The sequence below is a fragment of the Corvus moneduloides genome, chromosome 1 (genome assembly GCF_009650955.1).
Source record: "Corvus moneduloides isolate bCorMon1 chromosome 1, bCorMon1.pri, whole genome shotgun sequence".
Lineage (NCBI taxonomy): Eukaryota > Metazoa > Chordata > Aves > Passeriformes > Corvidae > Corvus > Corvus moneduloides.
Window position 1 is genome coordinate 110639598 of NC_045476.1, and position 17572 is coordinate 110657169.

Sequence of the window (17572 nt, forward strand, 5' to 3'; positions counted from 1 at the left end):
CAGCCTCCCTGGTGCTGGGTGGGCCCCCTGCTTCCCCAGTAGGCAGGGGACTGTCCACGTCTCCATAGACGGACTTGTACTTCTGGAGCTCCTGCTCCAGTTCATCCTTCTCCCTCCCCAGTTTAGCCATCTTCTTACGCATCAGTGCTGCCTCCTCTTTGGCAAACTGGAGCTGGCACTTCAAATCAGCACTGTCCTCCTGCCAGGAATAATCACCCCCCGTCCCAAGATTATATTATAATAGAAGCACAACCAGCAGCTTATTTTCCAAAATCTCCACCTCCCCATCCTCTGAGCTGTATCTGTTAAGTATGCAAACAATACACAGACAGAGCTGCGCAAACCACACAGTTGACACATTTCGTGGCTTGGTCTTGGTTAAATTGGCAAAGCAGCTTGATCAGAGTTAAAGAGGGAGGAAAAAAAAAGTGTGCTTGTGCAAGTGTTCAGTGATGCAAGAGTGCCAGCACAATGTTTTTTCTCAAATGCTGAGCAAATTTTGTGGAAAATAATGACTCAAATGAAAAGGCTCCATGATTTGCTGGCACTTTTTGTTCCATTTACCTTTAATGACTTGTTCCCCTTTAGCATCATGGAACAAAGACTACTCAGATTAATTTGCTCATCATAATCTCAAATTTTGGGCTCCTTCAGCTAGAACGCACAACAAAGGTGTGTTGAACTGCGTGGTTGCCTTGAAACGTGAAGACTTTAATTATTGTGATCTCACGATGCTATGAAATAGACAGAGCTCCTAACTTGCTTTCCAAATAGGAAACACACTGTTGTCTCTACTGCTGTCATTATTAGGACAGAGCAGATTGTGATCTGTTTCTGGGATGAACAACTGTTCACACGGGAGACTGGTGAAAACATGTGAAAAAGGGAAGAAAAATTCATTAAACCGTGTTTACATCCAAATCCATCCCATGTGAAAACCTGCATTTTTCAGGAAGTACCAGGGTGTTGAATGACTGTTAGGGTTTTTTGTGTGTGTTGGGCATTTTAAAGTACTGCATCTCATCTCAGATGAAAACTCCAGTGTGTATTGTGCTGAAATAAGAGACAAGGTTAAGTAAATTCTAAGCCAATGAACAGTTTCTTTGCATGAATTGCTTTCATGAATTGTCATGGAGATACAGGCACTTGGCCTCAAAAGAGACACATTTATCAGCATCAGCAGTATAATGGAAGGCAGGCTTTGAAAGATGATCTCTTGAGACAGCAGGTTTTATCGTTGTTGGTAGGCCATGTGGACATATGTGCAATTATATATGGAAACTTCATTTTGGTCTCCAGAGCACTCTTATCTTTCAAAAGCACCATTTTGTTATAATTCCTAATAATGGAAGCCAAATTCAGAGGAAAACATGACTGACTTTAATTGTTCACTCAGATCAGGCTGTGAAAACAAAAATTACAAAACTAATTACAGCTCAGCAATCTGAGGAAATGTTTTAATTTCTATAGCACACATCCTGGCACATTGGTCTTCTATGTTACCTAGATTAATTTGCCCCATTCTATTTACATATATACTAATTATGTCTTAATTTAAGCTGTTAATAACTAAACAGACACAAGAGTTATTGGTTGTATACTTCTGAACCGAGTCAGCTTTCTGATTGATGCTGCTTGCTGTACTGTTGTGACTTTAAAATGCTAAATAGAAAAAAAGTTAACTTACATGTTAATAACATGGTAGAGGTAAAAAATATTCAAAGTTTCTGTTAATGTGTGATTTTCATTGATTACCAAGAGTCAAACACAACTGCAATCAGCTCATGGGTTGACTAAAATTTTGGTCATTGTGTTTCTGGCATCAGAAATACAAGTTTTAAATTAATTCAAGCGAGGTGCTTATGACTGATTAGAAGCAGAGCCTCTAGAAGATGGGCTTTCTATCCTCTCTATTGTCTCCTTGCATACACATTCCTCTTTTTCACAATATTTATAAATTGCTTTTCTCTTTATAACTCAAAATTACAAATTAAGAATCAAAACCTGGCAAAATCCTGTGAAGCCTCTGGTGGAGTCACTCTGAATTTTGATTGCTCTGGCTGGATAAGGCTGTATGATTAAAGCATCATCTTTGGCCAGGGCTGTACAACACATTACCTCTGTTTTTCCTATCACAGTGAATCAGTTTATCCCCAGAACTCTAGGTTTTGCTTCTAGGGAAATACAAAGATAACAAGGAAAGTTACAGCCAGACTAGTGCTGCACATCAGAGCTCACAGGTGGGATGATTACTCCTGGTTATTTATTTATCTGTTAATAGCTGATCTGACATTTTCTTTATTCTGTCTTTGCAATCCTGCATTCTTTACCCAACTTCTTGTCTGTCTGTGGCTTCAAGTGCCCAGCCATCAATGGCAGTAGCTGGTGCCTGGCACCTCCCTGGCTGCAGGCAGCTGGAGCGATGCCTGAGGGAAGGGGCAGCCTGCCCCCATCCCTCTGCTCTGCCTGGAAGCACCAGGGCCCCGTTCCCACCCTGGGGTCAGAGGGAGCTTCAGCCAGACGCCCACTGCCTTTCAAACACCAAAAATAACAGTCCCTGAGCCACACTTGGGACAACACACTCAGCGTTTTGAAGCTTTTGAAGAAAAGGGAAAGGCTTCGATGGGTTTAGGGTCAGGGCCCCAGTGTTTTTGCTCAGCATCACTGCACGACTCAATGCATCTGTGGAGTTAGTGTGCTATTATTGCAGGACAAAACCACTGTTAGCTGCTTTAATGGCATTACTTTATTGCCAGGTTTTGTCTTAGCAATTTTTTTTTTTTTTAAAAAAGGATCAAATGTTTAACTTTTGGTTTTTTGCAAGAGCTGAAACAAGCAAGATTTTTTTTTATTAAACAAACACAAGCCTCATACAAAACAACAGAGCTGATGGATGTTAATCTCGCCTACTAAATATGGATCCCATCTGGAAAGGTGAGAAAGCTCTAGATCTTCCTCGCTTCCCTGCCAGGGAACATCCCATTCCCCTGACAGCTTTTTTTCCAAAGGAAAAGAATGGTCAGGAGAGGTTTATCAGCCAGATCTAAGCATGCCAGGAGGGTGGGACTCCAACCTTCATGCATCTGTCCCTCTGAAACTTTGTGTACAGAAATATCAGTGATTTCTTGATCAGTTGAAACCAAGTAGAATCAGTGAGAGGGTGAGACACCCACACAGGCAAGCAGAGTTTTGACACGTAAGGAAAACAAAAGAGAGGCCAAATCACTGAAATTAAGAATAGTTCATTATTAGTTAAATCATGAATGAAAAGACAGGAGGGGGGAAAAAAAAGAGGGAGAACAACCTTTCCATGTTTTTGGAGGAACAACAGGCTCATATCCCAGGAGCCGAATATGGGCTATGGCCTCCTGACTGTATTAAACATCCAGTATGTGGATGCTTTCCTAAAATGTGTATGTAGGACAGATCATATAGAAAGAAAAGAAGGAACAGCAGTGCAAAAATGTGACAGTCATGGTGCTCAGTCATAGACTTTAAGAGATCATTAAGGATAAATGGGAGTTAATCATTACCAATAGTGATTATTTGCATGCAATTGCACTGTGGCTCTGCAGGGCAATTCAGAAGGATGTTAATGGGTAAAAAAAGCAGAAGGAAAAAACCCGGATCCCTCCCTACAGAGTCTGCTGTCTAATTTAGACAAATGTAGAATGTGGAGATAAAGAAATGAAATGTATAGGAAATAAATTAACTTCATTATGCAATGTAAATGCATAATGGTGTGAGAGATGTGATGAGAATGAAGAGCTGATCAAAAATTCCCCAATATAATATTTCTTTTCTGGCAAGAAGACACAAAGCTAGATAGAGGCCAACACCATCTCCTCTACCACCACCACCAGCTCAAGGGAACTGCCAGGCAGAAAACTGGTAAGCGGTTTTGGGGTTGCAAGTCTGACGACAGGGCAGTACAACCAGCACCCAAGCATCTGGCTGAGTGCCAGCTCTCCTACCTTGCGCTGGAGAACCACTTTTCTTTGTGTTTTGCCTGGTGCCTGGTATTTTCCAAGAAGTTCCGTTTTGCAATTCTGCTGAATAAAAACTTTTTTCTTCAATACTGCAGAGAGGGGTGAGTGCTACTATGAGTTCTGCTTTTACACAACTTCAAGACAATCAGCTTCATGGGTATTATTTACTTGGTGTGCCCTGTGGTGGGTGTGATGTTCCAGCTAATTTTCATGACGAGCTCTCAGTAAGTAAAAACACCAGTCTTGTCACATGCTATACATATCTGTAAGCATGTGGATGCACAGAATCTAAGTTTAAGGCCTTCTCAGTCACAAAACATATAATGGGTGTTTGAACTCATTCTAGGTATTTAGGGTGTCTGTCCCTGAAGAGCAGCATTTTCAACCTCCTGGGCTGTGTGTGTACCAACACTTTTGGGCCATGCCCCAGGACCTGGCATGTCTTTGACCGAGTCAGGCGCTTGCTGTGATGTGCCCTGATCTCAACCAGCAAATACCTCTGAATGGATGCCTGGATTTGGAGACAGCTCTGGGTAATACCCTGGAGTTGGGAGATAGCCAGGGCATGTACATACAAGCTGGGCCATGTTAGTATATAGGGTTCTTTCTCCGTCTCTTCTACCCTAAAGAATTGGTGAAGAAAACTGAATGGCTCCCTTGCAGAGTGCTGATGCAATGGTTTTCATTTCCAAGCCCAAATCCTTTGCTTGCAAGAGTTACGATGTGTGTGTAGAGGGTAAAGGTTTTTCTCCCCATGTGGCTACTGGGATCACTTCTCTGTGCTGTAAGTAGTGCTGAGCTCTCACTTGGTTACTCAGTTAATTTTGTGAAGTCGTTTTTAAGGCTTTCCAAGGCAAACTACAGCTGCTCTTGATGCCTGGATTTGGGAGGAGGAAGTAAGCAAGAGAATACATTCCCTTTGAACAGCTCTGTGTTTCCAGGAATGAGGAAAGGAAGGACAGTGCTGCCCACAAACCCCTATGGACACAATCATGGCTGCATGTAGCTTCATCTGTAATTTGTATGTGTGTGGGCATGTGTATATATTTCATCCATATATCTTACATACTTGCAGAAAAATAAACTCTCTGACCTGACTGATGACTTAAATAATTCTCCACAGCAAGTGCCGCATTTTAAGGCATGATTAAGGCATGCTTCTGTCATCTTGGCGAGGACGCTCGGTCTGCTGTGTTCTGGGAAGGCAGGCTGAAGTGCTCTGGCCACCACAATCCCCCAGTATGCCCGCTCTGCTGCCTGCCCTACAACCTCAAGTTCAACATATTGTAGTGATTTATTATGGTTTCTGTTACAAATCAATGGATTTTAAGACTAGACAACCCATAGGTCTTGGCTGTGTACACCGAGCCTGCCAAGGGGGCAGCAGGGGAAGTGCATCCCTTCACTAATGAAGGCACAATGTCTCTCTTGGCTCCTTTCCCGGTGAGGTGAAATACTATCCCCATCTCTCTGGCTATAAACAGTAACTGTGTAGGTGCTGGGAAAAGCTTTAACTCCTACAGTCAGCACAAAAAGCAGAGGAAACAGGGCAGACTGCTTTCCTGAGAAGGACTGACCTATGAGATTCCAGTAAAATTGGTGTCCAAAGAGAAACTGAGTGGGCATCTTAGGCTCTCTGTTGTACCTCAGCTTTGGGGAGCACAAGTTCGTGCAATATCAGGAAAATCAAACCCTGGGCTGCGACACAAGAGCTCGCGAGGTGTCGTTGCAGTGTGTGAACTGTATTCCTGCCAAGACACTCATTAGCACAAAGTCTCTGGCACAGTGTATAAATTTAGTTAGTCCCTGAGCTGCGATCCAATTCTTTTGTGAGGCAAGGTGATTTGCTCTTCTTGTAGAAAACCTGCAGCCTGAATCAATGGATACAAGCACAGTGAGCCTGAGAAGCTGCACGTTTTAGAGACTGCACTTGTGTCCTAAATTGCTTCTGCATTATCTCTGGGAGGTCTCAGTAGATTAAGGCCTAATTGCACTCTAGTTAGTATACCCAATGGCCCTGTCAAAACCCATAAAAACAAATTTTGAGTTCTATCATGTGATTTTGCTCAAAGTTGCATGTTCATGGAAACCATACCTGAGTAAATGTCTTTTTTTCTTTGTGGATTTCTCTGCTGCCTCTCCTCTTCAGGGAACTCTGCAACAGAAGCAACACCGAGTTATTGATAAGCTAAACACAAAGCCTGCAAGTTTGGCAGGTCTCACCACTATACAATTAATTTAGGAGAAAGAAAGAAAGAATATGTTCCTGTGCAGCTGGGGATTAATTTTTTCATAATAATCCTTAAAAGAACAAGATGATTGGTGCTTGTCAGTGAATCTTTTAATACTCAGAATTTCCCACCAAAGCAAGGAATAAAATTAGTTGAAACTTCACAGAGGGGGAAACATCCCCCCCTTTTTCTTCTGTGGACCACCACAATTTTTGGATAAACTTTCTTTTTGCATGGGGCAATGATTCATGTTTGATTAATCCAGGGCAGAAGTCCAAGTATCTTACTCACAGTCAATGTGAAACACATTGTGGAAACCTCAGAGGAAAGCAAACCCCCAAAAAATAGGCAAGGACAAGCTTGTTTAAGCTCTGTGGCATAACACTGTTTGTTAATCTGTGCTAGCAAACATATTCAGAAGCCCAGATAAAGACTAGATAATTCTCCAGGTATTTTTGAATTTACTTCATAAAATCAGATTTGATTGGTTTTGCAAATCTTTATATCCTTTTATAAGCAAATATTCTTAAGATATGGAAATGATGTCATCTTCACTGAGAAACCTCTCAACACCCAAATGGAAAAGCAGAGTTTTCCTGAGAAGTGAGAGGTGGAGCACCATCAGGACGTTACCAGTGTTTGCTTGTGTGTCAGGACTGGTGTCCAAAGTGATGTGAGCGGGGCCTATTTAGAAAAAAGCATACATTTGACACTTTTCAGGTTGAGGTATCAGAGGGGATCAAAACGTATTAGATAAAAAAGAAGCAAGAAGCTGGAAACTTTGGAATTTGAATTCAAAGCAGGCCGTGTTGCTCTGTGTCCAGAGCCTATACTCCCCAGATCACCCTGGTATTCTGGCCTCTCTTATTTACTACTTCTGTTTATATTTGTCCTGTGGGGGACAATTTCCAACTGAGGTAAAGCCTGGACTCTCATGGGTTGCCCACAGTATGCCTCTCCTCTGGTCCATGTGATGGAGCAGTGTCCCTGGATCAGCGCCTGCTCCCGTGTCAGATGGGCTAAATCCCAATCTCTGTAACCCACACTAACCCAGCACTGCAACGCATGGGCCCAGCAAAGAGGAAGAGAAAGGAGGGAGAGGCATCCTGTTAATTAGCTAAGTCCAGTCTTGTGCCCAACCATGAGCTGGCAGAAAACGCAATGTGAGCTCAGGGACCAGTGCACACACCCTACACAAATTCAAACCAAAAGCTTCCCCTGGCTTTGTAGTTTCTGCCTGTTCAGCTATGCAGCTACTGCACATTATAATTATTGCACACAAAGACAAATCTCTCCTTCTACTCTTTGTTATACACACATAAGTAGCTAAAACCCATTCATACGCAGCACCATATGCCCAAGACATACTACAGTTTATTTTTGCTAATCTGCTCTCTACTTTAATCCAGTGATTTCCTATAACTAATGAAGCTGAGTAAGAGGAATGTCTTTTTCTGGATACTGAAACAGTTTGATTTAAAAAGACTTTAAACACTAAAGTTGTCATATAAAAACCTGTTACACAAGCTTAGGCAGGATAAACAGTTACTGTTTTCTCTCTCTTTTATTTTTTTTTTTTTAATATGGTGTTGTTCTGGAAGCATATATGTAACTGAAAGCAATCAGCAGTCAGCAGCATCACTCCCGGGCATGCAAGAGGGGTCACTATGGTTGAAGAGATATGGGGCATAGCCCTGACCCTCACATTCACTTCTTTTCCATGTGACTTCAAGCAAGAACAGCTTGAGTGAAAGGAGGTTGTCTGGATACTGCATTTAATTTGTAAGATCTTAGAGTCAGGGATGAGGCTATCAGTAGACATCTCAATGCTCAGTTATAGCACGTAGCTACTCATCATGCTAGAAATGAAAAGCCTTGTGCCAAATGCTAAAAACCGCTTGCTCTTACCTATAGGCAGAAAACTACACTTAGACACATGCAGCTTGAGAAGCTAGAGGATATAAACACAGGGACTATGATGTGCAAGACAAAGTAATGAAGACTTTGCTGTGTAATACAGGATAATACTTGGAAAACAAGGGGAAATGAATTAAAATTTAGGTAGATGACATGGATCACAGAGAAACAGGTAGGTAGCCATCCATCTTTGGAAACTGTAAGCTCCCCTCCTCACTGAAACAATAGATTTCACAGATCCAGACTAACAGGTTTGTAACATACTGACCTAGATGAGGCCTCATTTTAAGCATTTTCACACTGTCCCATTTGGATTTGCTTAAGAACAACCTTGTAATCAGTGCTCAGGTGGGAGACTGCTTTGTATTTCTGTAAGGCAGAGACTCAACCTTAGGCTGAGTCTGTCCTTGGTGTAAGAAAAAGAAGGGAATATTTACCCTTGGGGACTGCCAGTGGATTACAGGGAGAAACTTCCCTCACAAGTATCAGTGGACGACTTGAACACAAGCATGGCAACAAGGGCCTGCCTGGCCATAACTCCCTAAGCCCTGTATGAAAACAAGGCAAGATCTCCATTTCACCACTGTGGGACCAGGCTGCACGTGTGTATGAAACACCAACCAACACAGCTGCTGTTTTAGCTGGACTAAGGGCAGAGGATGCTGCTGCTAAAAGTAGGTGGAATGTGCTACAAGCTTAAATGATTTAAAATGTAAAATGGTCCAATAAATGAGCATTTCTCTTTGATGTACAGGAGATTGGCATCTGAAGCTGATATGAATCAATGCTAGAAGGAACATTTCTATACTACTTTCTATACTCAAGAGACCAACCAGGGTTGGCTGTCTATCAAAAAGTCTTTCAATAATGGTTAAACAAGATTTTATTAGTCCTTTGGTTAACACAGTCTCTTAAGAAAGTGGTTACTTGTGCAGACATTTCCTACTCTACAGTCTTACTGCAATTTGTTGATGGACCTCTTGGCTACCAAGGAGAGCTAACATATGGGGGCCCAGTGTTTTAAAAGTTAAACTTCCCAAAAGATTATTGGATGTATGGATTACAATATTAACAGCGGGAAGAGACATTATTATTTTCACTTTCCCTAGAAGCCTAGCACGGACAGGAAGAGGTAATTTGCATCTTCTGGTGAATTCCATGTTTAACAGGTGGAAGAAGAGTCCTGCAAACTGAGCAGTGAAAGCAAGACTACCCACGGGGGGAACAGCAAGCAGGAGTCAATACACTGGAATTAGAGGTTGAGCAAAAAATGGAAATAAAATTTGAGTTAAGAGCAATTGTACATGTAAACACATGATGGGCCCCAAGTTCTCATACTGAAGCAAGTGCCGAGTAGGATGAGAATAGAGATGTGAACAGGCATTGGTAGAGAAGGATTTGGAAAATGAGAGAACCAAGAGTCCCTAAGAGCTGACATCTTGTCACTTTATTCACTGCTGCTTAGAGGAGCAAGTAATTTGGGTGGCAGTCTGGCAAGCGTGGGCTTGCTATCATATGTGCATCAAACTGAACCTGCAAAATCCAGTAGTCAGTCACTGAAGTGACAACGTCTGCAACTCAAAAACAGAGAGGCTGGATTGGAAAGTCCAGCCCTGAGGGCAGTTTCTATTACTGTGATGTGTGAGGAATTATGCACCAGCATCACTGGTGCTTATGAGCTGTATAAATAATGTTCTGTGTCAATGATGGCTTGCTAATGATTGCTTTGAAATGGATAATCACAATTTTCATTTGCATTCATTAGAAGATACTGCCTGTGAGGGATCTGACAGTATTTAAAAAAAATATGCACAAGTAACCAAATCCACTTACTCCAAATCCAGCAGTAGGTGAAGCAGACCACTTGCAGATTACTGCAAGGCTAACAGCTTCAGAGCTGCACACTGGCATTTCATAACAAGAGCTAAATTCTTGTTAGCTGTTGGGCCCTCTCATGTTCAAGAATGAACAAACCATCCAGAGAGACATGATCTCTGCCCCACAGAATGTGACTCATTAAGAGATCTTGCCAATGGACCAACTTTTTAATAGCACTCTCCAAGACACACCAGTGATTTAAACGAAGGTAATTCTGCTTGGCATCTATGTGAATCAGAAGAAAACCAGATCCTCATGTTAACAGATGGTCAGAAGGTGGATTTATCCCCAAGAGATGTAAACCAGTGTTCATTAACTGCACCACTAATCACTGCTCAGGAATACTTCACTGCACATGTTTTCCAGGCACTGTGCAGGACTGCATAGGAAGATTCTGTCAGGAGATAAAAAAAGACAGGGATCTCCACGCTCCTTCTCCAGCAAACCCCATCCACACAAATGCAGCTCTGCTGGTCACTGCAGGCTGTTTCCCTCTTAGCTTTTTGCAGCTTTGGATTTGCTAGACCCTGACATTGAAGACGTGCGTGGTTCTGCTTCATCTCACTGCTTTAGAGCTGTCCCTGTTTGTCCAGTCTTGTACATAAAGAAAAAACCCTTTGTGCAGAGCTCTGGCACTCTTAAATCAGTGATGAGTAAACACTTCTAAGAAGAAAAGAACATGACCCAGATGATGACCAGGACTTGTTTCTTTAGGAGGGGCAGATTTCAGCTATCACACTGCACCGTCCTGTACTGTTACCTGTCCACTTGGGGAAAGGAAGCATTTCCCATTTCTGTAGCAACATCCCTTATTTAAGGTAGAACAGGGTGGCTTTCCATTCTTTCTTGAGGCCTGAAGTGTCGACCAAGTATTCGACCGAAGTTTTGCTTTGCTGCTATCCCATGCTTCTGCATTACAACGGCTGTGCAGTGAAAGCACGGTGGCAGCCTTTTCATTGGGAACTCTTGTACATATTTACAGGATGGTTAACGGAACTGGAAAGTACAATGAAATTCTAATTGCTTTTCAATTGCTGTAGGCCCTTGAAAAAGATATCTCACCAAGCCCTGATAAAGCTGTGCTTGACGCAAGTGATCTATATCTCCATTCATTCCCATGTGTGTTTCATTTACTAGAAACCTCTAAATACGGTGATATTCATCATTCACATGACCTAGTAAAGCAAGCTATGTCTGAAATATCATAAGCATTGCAGTTCAGGATAAAAGGCATCCCTTGAGTAAAAGAGTAGAAAAGCACACTAGCTTTCAGCACCAGCTTAAATTTCCCTAACGCTGCATTACTCCATTGTCCTAAGCTTATGAATAGGGGCTTTGGAGGAGCCTCTTTCTTTTGCCTCTTACTACGGACACACAGCACTGTCTGTCTCATGCGGCTTCCTGGTGCCCTTCACATGCACTCTGTGATATTAGCTGCCTTGGTGTTTACAAATAATGTGGTGTGACAGGTCTGGGAGCGTGCTGGGGAGGGAAGCAGCAGGTTTGCACCTGCTCTCTGAAACCCTGGAAGGTTAGACAGCAGCTCTCAGGAGGATGGGAGACAGCTGGGCTGCCTCTGTGTTCAGCTCACAACACATCATTTCATTTAATATTTGGTCAGTGGAGGCTGATGTGGGGACCAGAAACCAATATAATAATTCTTATTAATATAATAATTACTAAATAATTACGAAAACAATTGGTAAAGGATATAGCCCAGTAATATAATAATTGTTATCAATATAATAAAATAAATCCTTCAATAGACAGCTGAGATCCTAACCACTAATGTGTATCACTGTCCTACATAGTTCTGCCCAAACACTTCTTAATAACTTGTTAAATTCATTAAAATATATTTTAAAAATCCCTCTCTGTCCCATTTTGTTAAGATATAAAATATCCCAATTGCACTACATTTTTCACAATACATAAAGAAAATTATAACACACTGAGACCAGACTTCTCTTTTTCATGGGGGGTCCTTTTTCACATGAAGGAAACTAGCAGGAAGCCAGGCAGATGATTGCTGTGCTGCCTTTTTCCCCTCCTGCTACACTAGTAGAGTGACACTGATGTGCCAGGAGCAAACATCCCTCCAAGCCTTGTCATTTTTCCACTTGTGCAGCTATTAAATGTGAGTTCTGCACACTGTGCCCGTTCCTTAACCCCACATCATGGACACATGTGCTAAACCTCTGCCCGGGCACCACCTGAGCCTGAGGAGGAAACCACTGCCGCCACATCCCTCACAATTCCACCAGGCAGGAGTGGCATCCATGCCAACCGCAGCAGTGCGTTGCTGCCAGGCCTCTGCTGCTCCATCTCCCACCCTATTATGCCTGTAATGCCCATGGTAACCATTGCTAGGACCACCAGCCCCCTGCTCCCCACTGGCACAGGAGGCAGGAGCAGCACCCCAAATTCCTACACATCAGCTAAGCTGTAGTGACTGAGCACCAGCCCGCAAAAGGGAGCCATGTCAGTCTGCACCCCTTTGGGAAAGAACTTGTGGAAGAGTCAGGCTTAATCCGAGTGGTATGTGCTGTGCTGACACTGCCTGAGCCCTCTAATTACCTCGTTAGTGTAATCCTGTAGCAGACAGCCCGTGAAAATTGTGCTGGGCACTATGTACACACAGAAGCAGACCTGTCCTGAAACAGCTTGGCAACAGGAACAGTGCTCATCGTCAGCCACGAAACCCTACGGAATGACACACGCGTGGTGCTCATAGCCCAGGCAACGCTTCAGCATGCCCAGAGGGAAACGGTGTCGCTCACAGTGAGGGCAGGCACCCAGCCAGCCCCTTGGCCAGCAGTGCCAGTGCGGGCTCCCTTCTCCACCTCTCTGGACCAGACAGGGGTTGCAAAACTCCCTGAGAAGATGAAACAACTTGTTCAACTTTTTTTAAGTCTTTTTCTTCTCTCTTGTGATGACTCTTACTGTGGCAGCCTGGGCAAAACAGACAACCGGTAGAAAAAGCAGTCCATGACATACCTGCCCTGCCATCCACCATCCACCTCGCACTGCTTGGCATCAGCGGCATCACCCAGTGCTAAATGCAAACTGCCTGAAAACAGAGGCCGACTGCCCTTCCCTCCTCTTCTCCATGAAAAAATGCTTCCCCAGAATGCTTTACTGAATGGCACTGCAGGCCAGATAGTGCTCAGAGAGGGGACTGGGAGTTTGTGTTCCCAAAGGAAGACTTTATTGCTGATCACTGCACACCCAGCCTGGCATTTCCTGTAGCACAGCCAATCTATTACAAGCATAAAGGTTGGGGATTTTTTCCAGAAGAAGAGTAAGTAAGCAGTATATACCCAGGGAATAGCCACCTGCTGTCCAATTGCAGAGGTAGAGCCTGCTAATTTTCTGCCACCAAGACTTTTTAGAAAGTAATACTACATAGCTGGCAGTCCCATTATCAGGACAGGCTTCAGAGGACTGGAGGAACAAACTGGAGAGTTTGACAGTGATGGGACAAAGCAGAGTTCAACATGATTTGGACAGCACTGATAAAGGAGAGGAGAGGAGCTGAGCAAAGCTCCAAGCCCATACTAGGTCAGGAGGTTACTGCAGCTGTTTACAAAACTGGCAGATGGAGAAAGCACACAGCTCTGCAATCTCTGTAGTGTTCAAGGTATGGGTGTAAACAGCAAATATCATAGAATCTAGAAAAAAGAACAGTTTTGGAAGTTTTTTTTCAGAGAAAGATATTCAGAACTGCACAACATCTGTGCTTTCCACACGAATAGATCAACAGCCACAGGATTGTTCTTTACATTGGGGATGGAAAGGAAAATTTTCCTTGAGCAGGCAACTACAAGTACAAGACTATTCAATCTCTCCTGTATTAGAGCAACCTGCTGTTTCTATAAAGAATTAAATGAAATTCTAAAGAAGCAGAGAGATTAAAGGCCAACTGCAATGATCCCCAACAAACATGTCCCAGATAGTATTTGTAATCCTTGGCTGCCCATCTATCATTTCACAATTTTAAGGACATTGCACTCTGAAAAACGGGGTCATAAAAATAGAGCAAAATGACAGCAAATTCACACTTGGAGAGCTGGTGACATTTTTGAACCTTGGATAGCTGCTACCTGTGACGCACTTTCCTATACATCATTCAGTGCACACAGCCGTTTACTGCCAGGTAATGGGTCACCCCCAAGACATTTGTATTCAGCAAGCCATAGGAGTCACAGTTCAAGCACAAATAAACTTAGTTCTGCTACAATGAACAGAGTCATCAATTATAGGGATGAAATTCAAGCCAGAGTGTAGCACTTGTAATTAGGAAACAGCAAAGCCAGGGCAGGGACAAGTGACAAGAAGGGGACAGAGCTCCTCCAAGCATGTCAGTGCAATGTCCACCCACCCTCCCAGCATATTCTGTGAAGGAAGAGTTGCCCTCATGGGATAAGAGTGCTAGGCTACCTATGCACCAAACTGCAGCTGGAAATAGACAGGAGGGAAAGAAATTGTTAGGAGAGTGTATAATTGCAAAATCTGCATTTCCTTAGTAAAACCAGTCTACAGAGGTCTGTCAGCAGCAACCCTGTAAATATAAAATGAAAAACACTAAATGATGGATATAGCTTCACAAAAATGTGCTTAGAAAGGAGTATGACGAGTCCAAGTGGGAACACAGTGCTTTAGATGCAAAAATTAAAAATGCACAGAAAAATTATAAACATTCTATAAATGCTAACAGCAAAACAATTCAGTATGAAGCATGTTTCTGAGGAGACTCCAACCTGGACAGGTGTTTGGTTATCCTTGACTATTTTGCCTCTTCCTGGGGCTGGACTGAGATTAAAAGGAATCCCTTCTGATTGCCTGTGGGGAGCTGGGGTGGCTCTGTTAGTGTGCAGGGGCTGCACTCTCTCATGCTACTGCTGCTTTGAAGCCTAAAATGAGCTGCCTCAAGCTGCTTGCTGGGATTCATGGTCTCTGCCTCTGGATACAGAAGGATGCTCTGACTCTGAGGACAAAAGCACAAAAATAGACAAATTGTGCATTACTGAGTCTTATGTGGGGAAGGGAGGCTTGGAAGAGAGTCTCAAGGGTCTCAAACCTCTGAGAATGGCTCCTAGAGAGATGGGTAAAAGCAGGGGTTGAGATAATGCTTTTTGGTCTGCTCCATAGCTCCTGGGAAGGACAGACAGCTTTCCACACCTTGACATGGGAGCTGACTGCCCTGAGCCTCTCCATTGCGCTGCCTCAGTGCATCAAAGAGCTGGTTTCTGGGGAGGCAATGGTGCTCAGCATCTGTCCAAAGGAGGAATTCACGGCTTCAATTTGTTGTATTCATCCCTCTCTAAATGCATCCTATTTGGGGCCTAAGTCCTGTACTTTGTTTTCATACAGATTTGTTATGAAGGACAATGTTTTATCTGATTTCTTTTTCAATGCAGAATAGAAGGAAAAAGAAGATGACCCATTTATATTTATATTTATATTCCCTTAAATCAGGAAAATAATTATTTTCCAGACTTATCTGAGAACTTATCCCACTGTTCTCCTTTCTGCTTTTCTTGCTAATATCAAAACAAACAAGCCTAAAATAGTAACATGGATGCACTTTAAAGAAAACCCAACCAACCAAACAAAACAATAACCATACCATACCACATTTGCATGCTCTTATGTCGGGTGAGCTGCAGTCACACAGCCAGGGCTGGTTTCAGGAGCTGCTTCTGGATAAGAAGCCTTCTACGCTCCAGAAACTGGAGGATCCACCAGAGCAGTGCAAGGTCACCACAGCCATGACCAGTCCCAAGACAAGGCAGTGAGCGGGAAGGGACCATGTCTGCACTGTGAGGCAGCTTGGGAAACTTGTGCCATCCCTCTTCTTTTGAGGGAATGAATCTGTAAAGTGAGTCACTTTGCACACGGTGTTTTTAGTATGAAATTATTATGATAACAAATGAAGACTGACAGCTAATGGGTCCATTCTCAAAAAAAGAATAAAATATGAAAAAGCTGAGCAGTACTGTTGACTTCACCAGTCCCTGAAATGTTATGTCAGTCAATGTGTCCTTGGTTGTAACCATGCACCAAAACACATGGGAAGAGCTTATGGATCCCTTTGCAGATCTTGCTGTTCTTGCTGCCTAGTAAAGGAGGTCTCTGAAGATGATTTGCAAATCATCTTCTGAAAAGCCATTTTTAGACAGTAACTCCAAAGACCTTCTGATCTCTGTGCACTTCTCATGCTGAAGTGCATCAGAGCAGGAACATCCTGATGTGCTTTGTATTTGATTTGCCTACTCCTAAGAACCTCTTCATATGTGGAAAGCTTTGCAAAGCACTCAGGTAGAGCAAAGCAGCAATGGCTTGCTCCTGCTGATGACTGCAGCCTGGGAATATGATCAGGGGAAGTACCATTTTTTATGCTTCTTGACTAAAACGTAAAGCAGGCACTTTGATTTTCTTACTATAAATCATCATATGAAGTACAGGGATTTTACCATATACAAATGGCTAAATACCAGACACCATAGTGGAATAAAATTCTGTGTCGAAATCATACCCATCTCCACTTTTTTAATGCCTTTAAAAAAAAAAGTCTCACATTTCCACTAACTTCGTTGAGGCTTGGACTAAGGCCTCAGGAGGCGTAAGGCTGTCGTTGTCTCCACTGAAACAGGAATTGTAGGAGACTGGACATCATTCAGGGGTTGCTGCAGAGAGGTATCTAATTAGACACAATTGCTGTTGTTCTGCTGTGATTAAAAGCAAGGCAGCAGGGATGCCTGATGAAAGGAGGCGGTCAGGTCATGTCCTGAAGCCATACCAAGGTCTGACAGGCGAGGACACAAATCTAAGATTATTCTACAAAGCCAGAAGAAAAAGCAAGCACAGATTTGGTAAGGGACTTGATAAACCTCCACCTCTTTTCTCTGGCTACCAAAGCAAAACAAAAAGGGGAAAGAAGAACTTCAAACCATGTAGCTAAATATTCCTTCTCTACCACTGCTCAATGCAAGAATTCACAAAAAGCTTTTACTCTCGCAGGAGTAATAAAATGGAAATGTCTGGGCTGGATCAGTGGAAGAGCTTTTGAACTGAAACATGGTAACTAATAGGAGAATAGGCTTTATACCAGCCTGGGTGCAGAAGATTAATGACTACGAATAATATGTATGCATTAGAGTGAATAATGACAGCCCTGAGGAAGGACTGGCAGAGACCTACAATTTTTTTTAGATCATTATTTCTCAGATGACAGAAACTATTACAATGAGGAAATTCATCCACTTTTCATTTTTCTAATTAAAACACGAAAACTGTTTCTCTCTACCACTTAATTCATTGCTGGCTCTTTCTTTCTTGGCCACCTGGAAAAAGCATCTCTTCACAGGTAAGCTTTTTCTTAGCTGAGGGCCCACCCTATCTCAAAGGGTACTGCAGTGTCAGTGCTTAAAGTGAGGGCATAAATAGCTGCATTAAAGATTCCCACAGCAAAAGAACTGCATAATTGGAATTCTTGGTGGTCCTAAAGCAGACATGCTAAGGTTGCTACCTGAATACATGCTCTGCCCACTGACC

At 42.9% G+C, this 17572-nt stretch overlaps 1 protein-coding gene across 3 annotated transcripts in view; it reads right to left on the minus strand.

Moving 5' to 3' along the window:
• The window catches only part of MTCL1 (microtubule crosslinking factor 1), a 48825-nt gene extending 42665 nt beyond the window's left edge, over positions 1–6160 (minus strand). The window contains exons 1-3 of one of the 3 annotated variants that reach the window (XM_032122120.1): positions 6085–6110; positions 3975–4049; positions 1–199 (exon numbers count right to left, since the gene is read on the minus strand). The exon at positions 1–199 is cut by the window's left edge and continues 1127 nt beyond it. In XM_032122120.1, the coding sequence (XP_031978011.1) occupies positions 1–142 (142 nt within the window). In that variant the 5' untranslated portion in view covers positions 143–199; positions 3975–4049; positions 6085–6110. Of the gene's footprint in view, positions 200–3974; positions 4053–6084 lie in introns of all 3 variants that reach the window. The other 2 variants (XM_032122128.1, XM_032122111.1) reach the window with 2 other exon arrangements.
• Between the last annotated feature and the right edge of the window lie 11412 nt (positions 6161–17572).